A 14,349-nucleotide genomic window follows, 5' to 3' on the forward strand; every position below is an offset into this window, starting at 1 on the left:
CCAAAGGGGACAACTATACATTTCTTGGCATTTAGCTGGAGCCTATGGCTCTGGCACCAGGCATCTGTTTCGGTAAGGCCCTTTTGTAATACAGCCACATAATTTGGGGATTCAATAATGGCTCCCAGCTTACAGTCATCTGCAAACTTTGTAAGCTGGAGTCCCTTAGTGTTGGCCTGTACTTCAGAGAAGTAGATGCCAGACAAGAGTTGTCCCAGGACAGAACCCTGCGGTACACCACTTGTCACTTATCTGGAGCTGGATTTAGAGTTGGCTACTTTTATAGTATGTGTTCTGTCAGCAAGCCAGTTTGCAATCCATCAAGTGACATAGGGATTAATGCTCAGCTTAGTAAGTTTATCTATGATGCCAGAGTGGGGAATAGTGTGGAAATATATATAAAATAAATAAGATTTATGTGACATTATATGAAGTAATACATAGTTTCAGCACAAAAAAAAAGTCTGCTGCTAGAGGAAGGAATCATAAACAAAATAAAGCTTTCAAAGGAGCTCAATCTGCTTCAAAATACTATAGGAGATTGAGATAATAGACGTGTAATACAAAATATGCAAATAACCAAATTTCCAATAAACCCTACTAAGCTTCTGCTATAACAAGCAATAAATAATTTAACAAATCACCTATACATTATTAAAACACATGTAAAAGTGTCTGTTTTTACACTAAAGTTCTTCTACAAGCAATAGCAAATATGTAAATCTTTCACAGATACCACAGATACTAGTAAGCATCATGATTTGCGAAACGTTATGATTAAGGGTATATTCAAAAATGAGAAGTACTGTGTAAAGTGCTACTTAATACAACTTGGTGTTTTTAAAATTAGCTAATTTTATGGACTGTGGATAGATATCCATCTAACTTAAATGATTTTGCACTAGTAAAAATCCTAAGAACTGGCAGCTAGTAACACTATAGAATACTAATTATAGCATTTTTATGAACATAATGCAACAAATAATGGAAATTATTTTTTATGAAGAAGGACAAACAAGTGAAGAAAATGTTAGTAGTAATAAAAAAGTATTAGGCACAATTTTAAAAAAGAATAAAAATCTTGGTTGTATGTGATATAGCAAAAGCATTTGATTCTATATATCAGAAAGCAATGTGGGATACTTTAGGAGATTATAGGGCTGGAAAAATAATAAAAATATTGAAGAAGTGCTTTGAGATGTCTTAAGTCAAGGGGTGGTACTCAGAGTACCCAATTCCGGCTGAGTATAGCAGTAATCTGCAAAAAGCAGTGCTTCACTATTATGCAAATAAGGTCAGCAGAAGTTTTGATAACTACACCTACCTATGGCATAAGCATAAGATACTTGAGAATAAGTATTAGGGCTAAGGAGATTATGTGGATAAGGCACCCTAAATGTTCTTATATTACTGCAGTTCACAGAGATAAATGTAAAAGGACCTTATTTGCATACAGAACATGTAAAGCAACATCCAAATGCTTAACTCCACACAGTTTGATTTTGTCAAAGGGAGATCATGCCTGTTAAACTTGGTCGACTTCTTTGAAACAGTCACCAAAGCCAAGGATGAGGGGAAGATGCCTGCGGTGCACACAACCTACCTTGACCTAGCCAAAGCCTTGGACACTATTCCCCACTCGGGCATAATAGATAAACTCTCTCAGGTAGGCATCAACCCATATGTTACTAGATGGGTAACTAACTGGCTTACTGATAAAACCCACTCAGTCAAAATAGGGGAAGCCACATCTAGTAGTAGACCCATAACGAGCGGTGTACCCCAAGGACTGGTCTTGGAGGCTCTACAGTTTGGAATATACTTTTCTGAGATGCAAGCCAAAACCAGTGGTCTGTGGCTGACTAAGTTTGCAGATGACTGCAAGCTGGGAACTTTATTAAATTCCCCTAGTGATATGAACATCATCCAAGAGGGTTTCATCCAAACTAACGACTGGTGCCAGAAGCATGGCCTCAAACTGAATGCCAAGAAATGCATCATTATCCCCTTTGAGGAAAATGGAGTCCCTACTAATTATCACATTAATAACAATGTACTAAGCACACAATCAGTCTTGAGAGACTTGGGCACCCAGGTTGATAGCAACCTGACTTTTGACCACCATGTTGCATCTGTTGTACAGAAGGCTGGCTTTGTACATGGCCCACCTCATAATTAATGGTATTTAATTCAGAGACAAAGAGATCATAACATCCTTGTGCTCTTCCCTTATCAGACCCATTATCGAGTGCAATGCCCTCTTCAGCATGTACCTTGCCAAGCATATGCAGCAGCTGGAGAGACCACAGAGGTTCCTGACCAGGAAAGTCTAGGGTCTCAAACACATATCCTATACCGATAGGCTAAAAGCCCTGTCCCCCTACTCAGTCTCATACAGACTGCTCAGAGATGACCTGTGTCTGGCATACAAGGCCATCTCAGACCCAGCCTTGATGGAGTTACTGGATATCCGTAAGTCAAACTCCACTCACGCAACCCACGTGCAAGGCCTCAACCTGGTCTGTGACATTAATAGAACTTGATGGGGGGATAGATTTCTGTTCCAAAGACTCTACATCTTTGGAATAGACTCCCTCTCCATGTCAAGCAGTGTACCTCTCTAGCCCTCTTTAAGAGGCACCTGGATGTCTGGATGGGAAACAGAAAATACACCCCTGGGAGCCTACCTGTGTCACTGCTAGACAGGGAAAACAGGTGCTGACTTTGTGGGAACATGGGCAAAAGTCTTGGCTTGGCTTATTAAGGCCTCCAGGCCAATAGCCTAGTATCATCCTATGAACCTATGAACCTATGAAGGACACTGAACATATGTGAGTAAGTTTAACAGCACCATATTACCTGGGGATTAGAGAACTTACACAGCAAATTATTTAGGAAATCACAGACTTTTTAAAAGAAGGAAAAAATATGCCAAATTTTTTTGAAACATTTCAAAATGAGGTAAAATATTGAGTTCACTTTAAGAAATGTTTGTTTTATTCATGCACTGGACATATTACTATATGTTCATAATAGGATGGGCATATTACTCTGGGAATATTACATTATTGTTATTTGTAAATGGGAAATCATTAGAGTGGCAGTGGAAATGAAAGTGACTACTAAGAAAATGTATTTTGGTGTATTTCAGTGATTGTGCATACAACACGGAAGTCCTGAAGGAGCAAGGATGTTTTGTTGTCTACACACATCTTTACTGGGAGATTCTTGAGTGTCACTGACCATACTATGATCACAAAAATGTGGTAGGAGCTAGTGAAAGGATGGACATGTTAACAAACTGCTTTATTTACTATATTAATGCATTATTGTGAGTGTAAACATCACTTCAGCACAACTTTACTTGGCTGGATTCTTCATTTGAAATATTATCATGGAGACTGTGTCACATTTTGTTTTTTTTGGCAAGGATGGCAGGTGTTATTTGAATGATGATTGTGTTTTTGTATATAACTGTGGAATTGGGGCCAACAGAAGACAACTTAAATTGCTTTCATAGGGTCATCAAACATCTACAAGGATTGCAAAGTAGATATAATATCAGCAGATACATTGGCATAACAGATTACAGATTACAGATGGCATAACAATTTGACTTTAAATTGTGAGTAGGCTTCATTTGCATAGGTCACTTTACATAATTTCTCATTTATACCTCATTATAGTTAATTTGCTTAAACTAATTTGCAGCCATTGGGAGTTAATGTAAATGGCCTCTATGAATTGTGGCCTAGTTACACTCATAGTCGGATAGAGCAGATACTCGTAATGCATTCACACTGTGACTATGAAGACCAGCTACATTATGGTAAAGAGATGGTTAGGAAAGAAAATAAAACTCGAAAAGAGTGTGAATAGGGGTACCCAATGAGTATGTGTTTATTTGTGCTAGTAATGAATGCAATTATACTAACATTTATTAATGATCTGAGAGAGGCAGAATGGGAAGTGGAAAAAGGTGTAATAATATCAGTGTGTCTTTTATATGCGATAATTTAGTTATTATAATGAAAATATAGTGTGGATGAGGGAAACTATGGCAACGATGGAAAGGGGTTAAGCAAAGCTAGATTAAGGTTAACTAGCTTAAATGTAACATTTTTGGTGACATAAAGAAGACAAGTAGAATGTGTTTTACTAGAAATTAGATAAAAATATTAGGAATTAGATTTGGTTAAAGCAAAGAAAATAATAGAACAATGGAGAGAAATTCTAGTTAACTGGAAAATTTTCTATTTATCCTTTAGAAAGAAGGTCTTTCGGCTTTTCCCGGTTAGGGGTCACCACAGTGAAACTCCAGTCCGCTCATGATTGGCAGTGGATTTTTACAGTGCCAAGTTGCCAGCCTGATGCCCAACCTTCAAAGAAGGCATGCCCATTCATGCTTGCACCTACCTACATGTCTTATATGTTAAATATGCATATATTGGGACAAGTGGGATATATATGTATGTGTGTGCATGTGTGCGTGTGTGTGTGTGTGTGTGTGTGTGTGTGTGTGTGTGTGTATATATATATATATATATATATATATATATATATATATATATATATATATATATATAGGTTTATTTTGAAACATCTAAAACCCATAACATCTAATTTCATAACACTGAGACCAGAACATCTAAAACCCAAAACATCTAAAACCCTTAACATCGAATTTCATAACATCTAACACTACAAATCACAAGACAATAACATCCTCTCCACATATAATGACATCAAACTACCAAACACACTTTTTACTACGTTACTGTAAGGGGGCAAGCTCCCTTGCACCCCCCCCATGTGGGGGTCTCCACCCCCACACACCCCCGTAAATTAAATATACCAACTCCAAGATTGCACTACAGTGGGAAAAAGTTAATTTGCTAACCGCACTATAGCAAGTCCCCCATGCAGAAATGTAGTAAACAGTGTGTTTGGTAGTTTGGCATCATTATATGTCATTATATGTGGAGGGGATGTTATTTTCATGTGATTTGTACTGTTAGATGTTATGAAATTCGATGTTTTGGGTTTTAGATGTTCTGGTCTCAATGTTATGAAATTAGATCTTATGGGTTTTAGATGTTTTAAAGGGGACCTATATATATATATATATATATATATATATATATATATATATATATGGGTCCCCTTCTAAAGACCGAAACGCCGATTCCCCGACGTGGAAATCACAGACGCCAGATGACCGACAGGTACGTATACCGACAGGGTGATTCACCGACAGTGGAAAGACCGACAAGGGTAATGTGTGATCGCGACCCGGTAAGTGTGCGACAGTGACGGAGGTAAGAGTGATCAGGTAAGTGAGTTAAGGTTAGAGTGCAGGTGGGTGATGTGTGCGTTAGTGTCGGAGCTTGGGCTAGGGGTGGGTAAGTGAGTTAGGGTTAGGGTGCAGGTAGGTGATGTGTGCGTTAGTGTCGGAGCTTGGGCTAGGGGTGGGTAAGTGAGTTAGGGTTAGGGTGCAGGTAGGTGATGTGTGCGTTAGTGTCGGAGCTTGGGCTAGGGGTGGGTAAGTGAGTTAGGGTTAGGGTGCAGGTAGGTGATGTGTGCGTTAGTGTCGGAGCTTGGGCTAGGGTTGGGTAAGTGAGTTAGGGTTAGGGTGCAGGTAGGTGATGTGTGCGATAGTGTCGGACCTTAGGGTTAGGGTTTGGGTCAGGGCTAGTGTGTATGGTATGTAGTGTCGCGTGTTGTTTACGTTCCACGTGTCGGTGTTTTGGTGTTCGGTGTTTTGCGTTGTCGGATTTGTGTCGGGTTTGTGTGTTGTCAGTTATTTGGCGTCGGTGAGTTTTGTGTCGGGGAATCGTCGTGTCGGTGTTTAGAAGTAGACCCATATATATATATATATATATATATATATATATATATATATATATAGTTCCCCTTCACAAAGTTGAACATTCAGAAACTCGAAATGCATATGGCCGAAGCCATATACTCGAATTTCTGAAGCTCGACTTCATGAAAGGCAGCTGAAAAACAGAAAAACGTAACACCACAAAGTGTTTCTGCAGGGGGACAAGCCCCCCTGCACCCCCACCCCCCGCTACTTATTTATTCCAACTCCGAGATCGCACTACAGCACAGAAAGGGAAATCTCCCATTCTGCTCTGTATGCCGTTCCACATTCGCAAAGTCGAGCTTCCACAATTTCGAGCATATGGTCTCGACCATATGACTTTCGAGATTGTGGCCATTCGACTTTGTGAAGGGGAACCATATATATACCTTGGCCATTATTGCACTACCCCTTGGTATTAGTAATTTGTTTTATTCTGCCCACTGATCTTCTTATCATTCAGTCAGTGACCCAAGGTTTAATTTCTCCCTAGTAATTAATGCTCTTATTTTTTGTGGGATAAGTGGGTGAAATATGACTACCTTTCATAGCACTGGTCACCATAAAAACCTTATCTCTGAAATAAATAAACCCGCCAGCAATTAGATTATTTAAGCATTGGATGTGCAGATACTACTACTGAGGGTGGCCATGGTGGTGCAGCGGTTAGCGTTGTCACCTCACAGCAAGAGGTTTTCTGGTTCGATCCTCGGCTGGGGTGCCTTCTGTGCAGAGTCTGCATGTCCTCCCTGTGGTTGCGTGGGTTTCCTCCGGGTGCTCCGGTTTCCTCCCACATCCCAAAGACATGCTGTAGGTGGATTGGACACTCTGAAAATTGGCCCTAGGTATGAGTGCGTGTGTGTGCCTTCTGTGGAAGGTTGGGCACCGGGCTGGCAACTCGACACTGTAAAACTCCACTGCCAATCATGAGCGGACATGTGATCCACTGTGGCGACCCCTAACCGGGAAAAGCTGAAAAAAGAAGATGTGCAGATACTAATTTTGCCAGTATGGGATTACACCTATTCTGGGAGATCCTGATTTTCCATTTATTACAAAACTGTGATTTGACCCTATTGTTTAGTATTTCTTTGAAACTATGATGTGAAACAATCTTGCAATCAGTTAACACATGACATAGACATCCACAACTTGTAAGGAGATTACTAGATATACTATGTTTATAAAGCCTTAATTATACCCATAAGTTTTACTTAAATGTAATTGTTCTCTCTGGCAGTTACACCATGTGGCTCAAATTGTGTACTCTTGACTGACCTCACTTTTCGGTGCACCTGTTAACAGCTTTGTCTAGTTCCTCTGGGCAAAAGCACCGTGTTAGTACCCTATGGTATTTCACTTTTTCAAACCTTTAATCCAACTGTACTGCCAGGACATTGGCAACACAGGGCTAAGAAGCACCTTACTTCTCTTTCTTACCAGTGTATCCCTATCTCATAATGGTTTGAGAAAGGCACATTATATTCCTGCCTTATCTGGCAGCAGTATTCCCTACTATAAAATAAGTAAATAACATGACACTACACAGGTGCCTAATAACTGTTATTCCAACGATACCTCTATCATGGATACAAATAACTAAATAAAATGGTGCTAAATATATATTTTACTATCCTATTTTCTTTCTCCCACAATTAAGAGACTTCTGCAGAATAAATAAATAATCTTCCACCAAGTACATACCATACTTCTGTGCCATTTCTCACAGTAATGTCACTTTTCTCCTGCATTAAGGTATATCCTTCCTGTATTATTTCCCTCCCTCTCTCTTTCTCTCTATTTCTATCTCTCTCTTTCTCTTTAGCTTCCCGAAATACACCATTACCAGTTTACTTAGGGCCAGGGGTATAGCCAGTAAATTCCATTTTGTACCAACAGATGCTTATTGCTACCTCACCCCAACAATCTACCTGGCATTTAAAAATGATCATATCACCTGAGCTTTTGCTCTCTCGAACTTAATGTATGTAACATTTTTACCTGCTCACTCAAAAGCTATTGTCCCAGTCCTTTCAGTAACACACTGTACCAATTGACATTTGATGACCTTTATTAAACTTCCATAAATATAACTTTATTGAACCATATTTTAATTTATTAATCACAGCAAGAACATCCATATAACCATTTACTAGATAGCGTAACCCCACTCACCCTAACCAAGTAAGCAGTGTCATCACCTCCACTAGTTTACTTTTACTAACTAAGCAGCATCCCAGCACTCACTTTCATTCTACATCCAACACCAGTGTGGGAACAGAAAAGGGACAAGCCTGTCCTTCTTCTCCGCCTGAACACCAAATATTATAAATCACCACACAATCCTGAATGTTCCTAAAAGAGGGAGGGAGGGTGGGTATCAAGTTCACGCCAAAATCTGATCCCTTCCCCAATTACCCTCACACAAAACCACTTAAGCCCCTCCTTACAATTACCTCATTTCCTCCCAACCCTCCTGCTTTCCCAATGTAACCCTTCCATAGCCACCACACTACCTAACTTTCTTCCACCACCACCACCCCAGCCCTAATAACTCCTTCATCCCTCCCCAAACCATAATGCCTTTTACTATTCCTACCTGACCCTCACCTAAGGATATCCATGAACAAATTGGTTTGTTCCAAACCTCATTTAGAGGTATTGCTTTTATATTTGCAATCCTCTCTGTAAACAAGCTATGTACATGTTTTTTGAGGCATTAATCTACATGGCTATAGACATAATATGGCTTGATAAAGTCCCAATGTTTCTATCATGTTCAGAAAAAAATATACTCTTTACAGTGTACAAAGAGCATGCCTGACTACACCCTTGCTTAGTGCAGGTGACATGAACTTCAGTGATCTCAGGTATAATAAGTTGAAATTCAAGAACATTTTCTAAAGGAAAAACAAGGATGAACAACTTATGGGCTGCTCCCATTCTTTCAGTCTTTCTTAACCCATTACAACTCACTTCTGCCTCTTTAGTGACATTTACTAAAACAAGAAGTGCATCCCTCACCGGTAAGATCAGACCATAAACTAATCTCATTGGATATTCACATCCCGACTCCACCCCCTGCCCTGAAAACCACAGTGAAAAACTTCTCTAAAGCAAATTTCACACTCCTCAAAACCGAGGTGTAATCCTTCAAAGCCCCCGGGCCTGTGGAAAATACGGCCCAAACCGCAGAATCCTTTATAAACGCATTCTATGAACACCTTCAGGAATGCATGGATCATGCAATCCCAAATAAAACCAAGACCCAATCCTCCAAAGGCAGACGTCCTGTCTGGTGGACCCCAGCCATAAACAAACTATACAATAGAAGGAGGAAGCTACTACATGATACAGCAAAATCCCAAAAAGGGAAGGCATCTCTGATCAGTATTAGCAAAAAACTACGGGCACTCATAAAATCGTCTAAGGCCAGCTTCGAGAGAAAAATTACACAGGACACTAAGGATAATTACAAGGCTTTCTTTAGTTATGTTAGGAACCTGGGTGGGAATTCCCAGATATGCTCAGAATTAGTCCAAAATGACAAAAAATACACCGAACCCACAGACATTGCCAACATCCTAGCTGACAGGTTCAGTGCAAACTCCCCCCCCCTCCCCACCAAAAGGGCAAATATCTATGCCAGCAGAGTGCTGCCCCCCTGACATCTCAGATGCTCAGGTAAGAGCTGCCCTCTCCAAAGAAAAAAACACAGCATCAATGGGACCAGAAGGTGTCCCGAGCTGTGTCCTACATGAACTCCAAGAAGAACTAAACCCAAACATAAAACTACTGTTCAATCTCAGCCTTACTACAGGATATGTACCCAAAGAGTGGTGTACAGCAACAGTGGTCCCTCTCCACAAAGGTGGTGACTCAACGGATCCTGGAAACTATCGCCCCATAAGCATGACTAGCTTGGTCTGCAAAGCTATGGAAAGGATCATCATGGACCTCATAAATAAAGATATTGGGGACCTACAGACACTGGATCCTACCCAGTTCGGCTTTGTTAAGGGAAGATCCTGCCTCTTAAACCTGCTTGATTTCTTTGAAACAGTCACCAAGGCCATTGACGAGGGGAAGGTGGTCCAAACAGCCTACCTGGACCTCGCAAAAGCCTTCGATACAATACCCCACTTGGGCATTATAGATAAGCTCACCAGCTTAAATATAAACCCCTATATCACTAGATGGATTGCAAACTGGCTCAAGGACAGAACCCACATGGTTAGAATTGCTGGAGCCATGTCAGACTCCAAACCAGTTACAAGTGGCGTCCCACAAGGCTCAGTCCTGGGACCTCTCTTGTTCGGTATATATTTCTCGGAGGTACAGGCCAACACGGAAGGACTGTGGCTGACCAAGTTCGCAGATGACTGCAAACTGGGCACCATAATCGACTCTCCAGCCGACACAAGCATCCTCCAAAAGGGCCTCATAGAAACAGACAACTGGTGCCAGAGCCATGGCCTCAAGCTAAATGCCAAAAAGTGTATAGTCATCCTCTTTGGCAAAAACAAAGTGCCCAGAAATTACCACATAGGTGGTAATCCATTAAGTACAGAAGAAGTAATTAGGGACCTGGGGACCCAAGTTGATAGCAATCTCTCATTTGACAACCACATGGCTAAAGTGGTTAGAAAAACATTTTATATAGCCCACCTAATCATGAAGGGATTCACATCTAGATCAGGGGAGGTCATCGTGCCTCTTTACTCATCCCTCATCAGGCCCATAATTGAGTACAATGCCTCTTTTGGGATGTACCTTACCAGACACCTGCAGCAACTGGAAAGACCCCATAAGTACCTCACCAAGAGGATCAAAGGGCTCAAACAGATGCCATATGCTGCCCGGTTAAAGAAACTCCAGCTCTACTCAGTGGCATACCGCCTGCTCAGAGGTGATCTGTGCCTGACGTATAAAGCCATGTCCAACCCGGAATTAATGGACATGCTGCACCTCAGAAAATCCAAATCCCATCGAGCTACATGCTCGAGACTTGAACCTCAGCACTGAAATAAATAGGACATGCTGGAGGGACAGATTCATAACCCAGAGGCTCCCTTCACTCTGGAATAAAATCCCAGTCCAGGTTAGGCAGAGTCCCTCATTGACTCTCTTCAAGAGTAATCTTGATGAGTGGATGGGAGATCATAGGTTTACCCCGGGTATCACTTCTGTGTAACTGTTAGACAGAGGCACAGTATACTAACCTCGAAAAAGGGCATAGCAAAATTAATTTAAAATGGGTGGCGAAAGCCAAACACACTCTGGCTAGGCTTATAAATGCTATAGGGCAGATAGCCTAGTATGAACCTATGAACCTATGAACCTATTAGTGTTTATATTATGTCCTTATTGGGTAACATTTCCTAGTGCTTTTAGATTTGCTGTTGAGATAAAGATGTATTTTCAATGATAATTTACAGGTAAGGTAAATGGAATAGCATCACATTCTTCAGAATGTTTTGACAAGTACACTTCCTATGCACAGGAATAGCATCCGAAGATTTACCATGAAAAGAGATGACTAACACGAGCAAACAGAAAATAAATAAAATCAAAAATTGCCTTCAACCATTCCTCAGTGATGGTATGTCTAGTATAAGCTTATTTTAATATTTTATTTTTTTTAATTCTGAATTCTCTAGTCACTGACAACTAGTTAAATGGTTATAATATTTCTCAAAATTTGTTCATAATCTCTCGTCTTTCCAAATAAGTGATTGTACAGCACACTATATATCGGAAATGTCACCCTTTGATAGAATGAGAGAAGGGAGAACACACTGGTTCTCCTTTTCATCTGAAGTAATATCATCTGGACCTGTGTCTTCAGTAGGTGCAGACCATCCTTTCACTATAAAGTGCTGCATAGGTTAAGTGTGATCTTTTGAATTTGACTTACTCAGAGCTGTATTTCCCGTAGGGAAAAATATAGATAAGGATAATGCAGTGCCTTTTCAGATTTTCTTTTGAGTTAAACAAGTAGCAAGTGCAATAAAAGATACTTCTGTCAAAATCAAAACAGCTCTTATTCGGAATAGTACCTGAAACTATTACAGGTCAAGGAATGAGAAATATTCTAATCTACTTTGCAATCAAATGTAAAAATAAATAAATGAATGTAATATAAGCTGCATGCCTCTGAAAGAGGAGCAGTTTGCTAAACATTAAGACCTAAATTGTACTCTGCCGTTAAATATATTTTATTAACAGTATTTAGTCCTTTCCTCAGTACAATATAGAAAATAACAACGTATGGCTTAATTTCTTCTGCTGTTGTGTTGTAGCTTTCATTTTGCTGATGTACACACAGTTTAGAGATTTTAATCTGTATATAGTCAAATCACTATGTTAAGGTATAAGCAATTAAGATGTGCAAGGCAGATTGAAGTACAATTCAGAATATTATTATCTTGTTTAGTTACAAATTCCAGTGCTTTGATTTCTGGTTGTGCTATGGTCTGTTATACAACTTCCTACTGATATATAAAAGTAATTAAAGTAGGGAAATGCATTACCTAAAAACATGGTTTAGTTCCACAAGTTCATTTTCTTTGATCCTTAGGTCATCTTCGAGTCTTTCAATAACAACAGAGTAAGATTCATTTACTTTTTTGTTCCATTCATCTACAGAGACACAACACAGTAACCACTTCAGTAGCCAGTACCTGATTTCTTCAAACGTGATACAATTACAATAAAATACATGTAATACGGAAATATAAAATGTTTGATAAAACTATAAATGTGTTTCAGTCATCAAATATTATAAAAATAAAGTGCAATTTTGCTGACACTTGCAGTAATCTTTAGCAGCCTGTGGTGATTACAGAACCCTACAATATTTTAAAAATACAACTGTTAAAGTACAGTTCAGAGAAATGCAAACTCAATTCCTAATAAAGAAAAAAATATTGCAATTCTTCTTAGAAAAAGAGAAGCATAATCTCAGAAGCAGAACAAAGAGATTCATATAAGCAACCACATATGAGTGAATTAGGACGATATTAATTGTTTTATTATTTTATGGTGACAACTGTTTGATATACTAAATTTTTGTGTTTTGAAACATTAACTGCATATTAAGACTAAAAGTAACTCTGGTACTGAGCCTTCCATAGTAATTAAGTTAAGAAATAAAGATAGCATGCTGTAAAATCAAAAAAAACATCTCAAATTTCTTTAGTAAAATGTTTTACCTGTACAAGTCTGTGTAGGTCTGGATTTATAATTCCCCATATGAATTCTTTTGGTTTATGTCTTTGTTAAGGTAGTTCAAAATCCACTTATTAATGTTAGTACAGTACTTCTATACCTGGGCATGTGCAGTGTCTGTTCTACTGATAAAACTTTGTTAATCTTCAGCTAAAAATAAAGTCTGCCTTCACTCAGATGGAATGCCTGCCAACAAAGCTTGAACAAAACAATGCAGCCAATCAAAATAAAATGCAGCATAACAATCCAGTATAAGTACCCCATCTGGCAAATAGTAATACTCAGATAAAAATAAATAAACAAATAAATAATAAAAATCAGTATTTATAATCAAGTCAGATTCAGTTACTCAACTCTCTATTTAATATGACAGTAGCTTAATCAGAAGCAATCTCTTTCCTCTTTCAGTTTCCCAAATGAAACAAAGTATAGCACCATGTGAAAGGGATCATGTTTCAAGTGGAGGAATCTATTTTCAGACATGTCTGGAGTTATACATGGTTTGGTCTGAAAGAAGAATAATGTAGGTATTTTAATTATGTCTAGATTCCCATGATTTTGGGGTAAGAGCTAGGTCAACAAACAGGTCATGCTCTCTGAGCTGCTTTTTTAGGAATATCTTCGGTGCAGGGAAGCTTTAATTGATGCAGTTGTCACTTTAGGTATCGACAGCCACAACATATGAGTTCAGAAAAAATTCTCCCACTTACTGCGTAGCACAACAAAACCACAAGGGAAGAAATCTGACAAGCATTGAAATGAGAAAACTGCTTTGAAGCATGGATAGAGTTTATTTTGTTTAATAAGGTATTTCTGTGCCTTTTTGTTTCAAAAGTTGCAACAAAGAAAGAATTCTATGCATGTTATGTCTTCAGTGCGTACCTCTGATTTGTCCAGATCTTTGGAGAATGTCCAGACTTTTGCCACACATTTTTTGGTCTGTTCATTATAAAATTTGTGATTTTCTCACAAATCATTGTGTACTGAAGTCATTAAATAATGGTATAAATTTGAGTTTCAGAATTCATATCCTTTTGAAAATATATGCTAACGCAAAACATGTTATTCTGGCAACTTGCCAAGAGCAATATTTCAAATCTGTCCTTGATTTTAGCAATCATGTTTTTGCAGGGGGGCAAGCCCCCTGGCACCCCTGCTACTTAAATATACCAACTCCAAGATCACAGTACAGTGAAGAGAACAGTAAAGTTACTGTTCTGTACTGTCAGGTGATCAATTGTTCAGTTTCG

At 39.1% G+C, this 14,349-nt stretch overlaps 1 protein-coding gene across 2 annotated transcripts in view; it reads right to left on the bottom strand.

The window, feature by feature from the left end:
* The window catches only part of LOC122813471 (serine/threonine-protein kinase TNNI3K), a 2,121,983-nt gene extending 2,108,745 nt beyond the window's left edge, over window positions 1–13,238 (bottom strand). Inside the window, exons 1-2 of one of the 2 annotated variants that reach the window (XM_044085806.1) lie at window positions 13,084–13,238; window positions 12,403–12,511 (exon numbers count right to left, since the gene is read on the bottom strand). In XM_044085806.1, the coding sequence (XP_043941741.1) occupies window positions 12,403–12,511; window positions 13,084–13,123 (149 nt within the window). In that variant the 5' untranslated portion in view covers window positions 13,124–13,238. The remainder of the gene's footprint in view (window positions 1–12,402; window positions 12,512–13,083) is intronic. The other variant, XM_044085805.1, reaches the window with a different exon arrangement.
* Window positions 13,239–14,349: the final 1,111 nt, after the last annotated feature.

The sequence above is a fragment of the Protopterus annectens genome, chromosome 10.part0 (genome assembly GCF_019279795.1).
Source record: "Protopterus annectens isolate FY-2018-M chromosome 10.part0, PAN1.0, whole genome shotgun sequence".
Classification (NCBI taxonomy): domain Eukaryota; kingdom Metazoa; phylum Chordata; order Ceratodontiformes; family Protopteridae; genus Protopterus; species Protopterus annectens.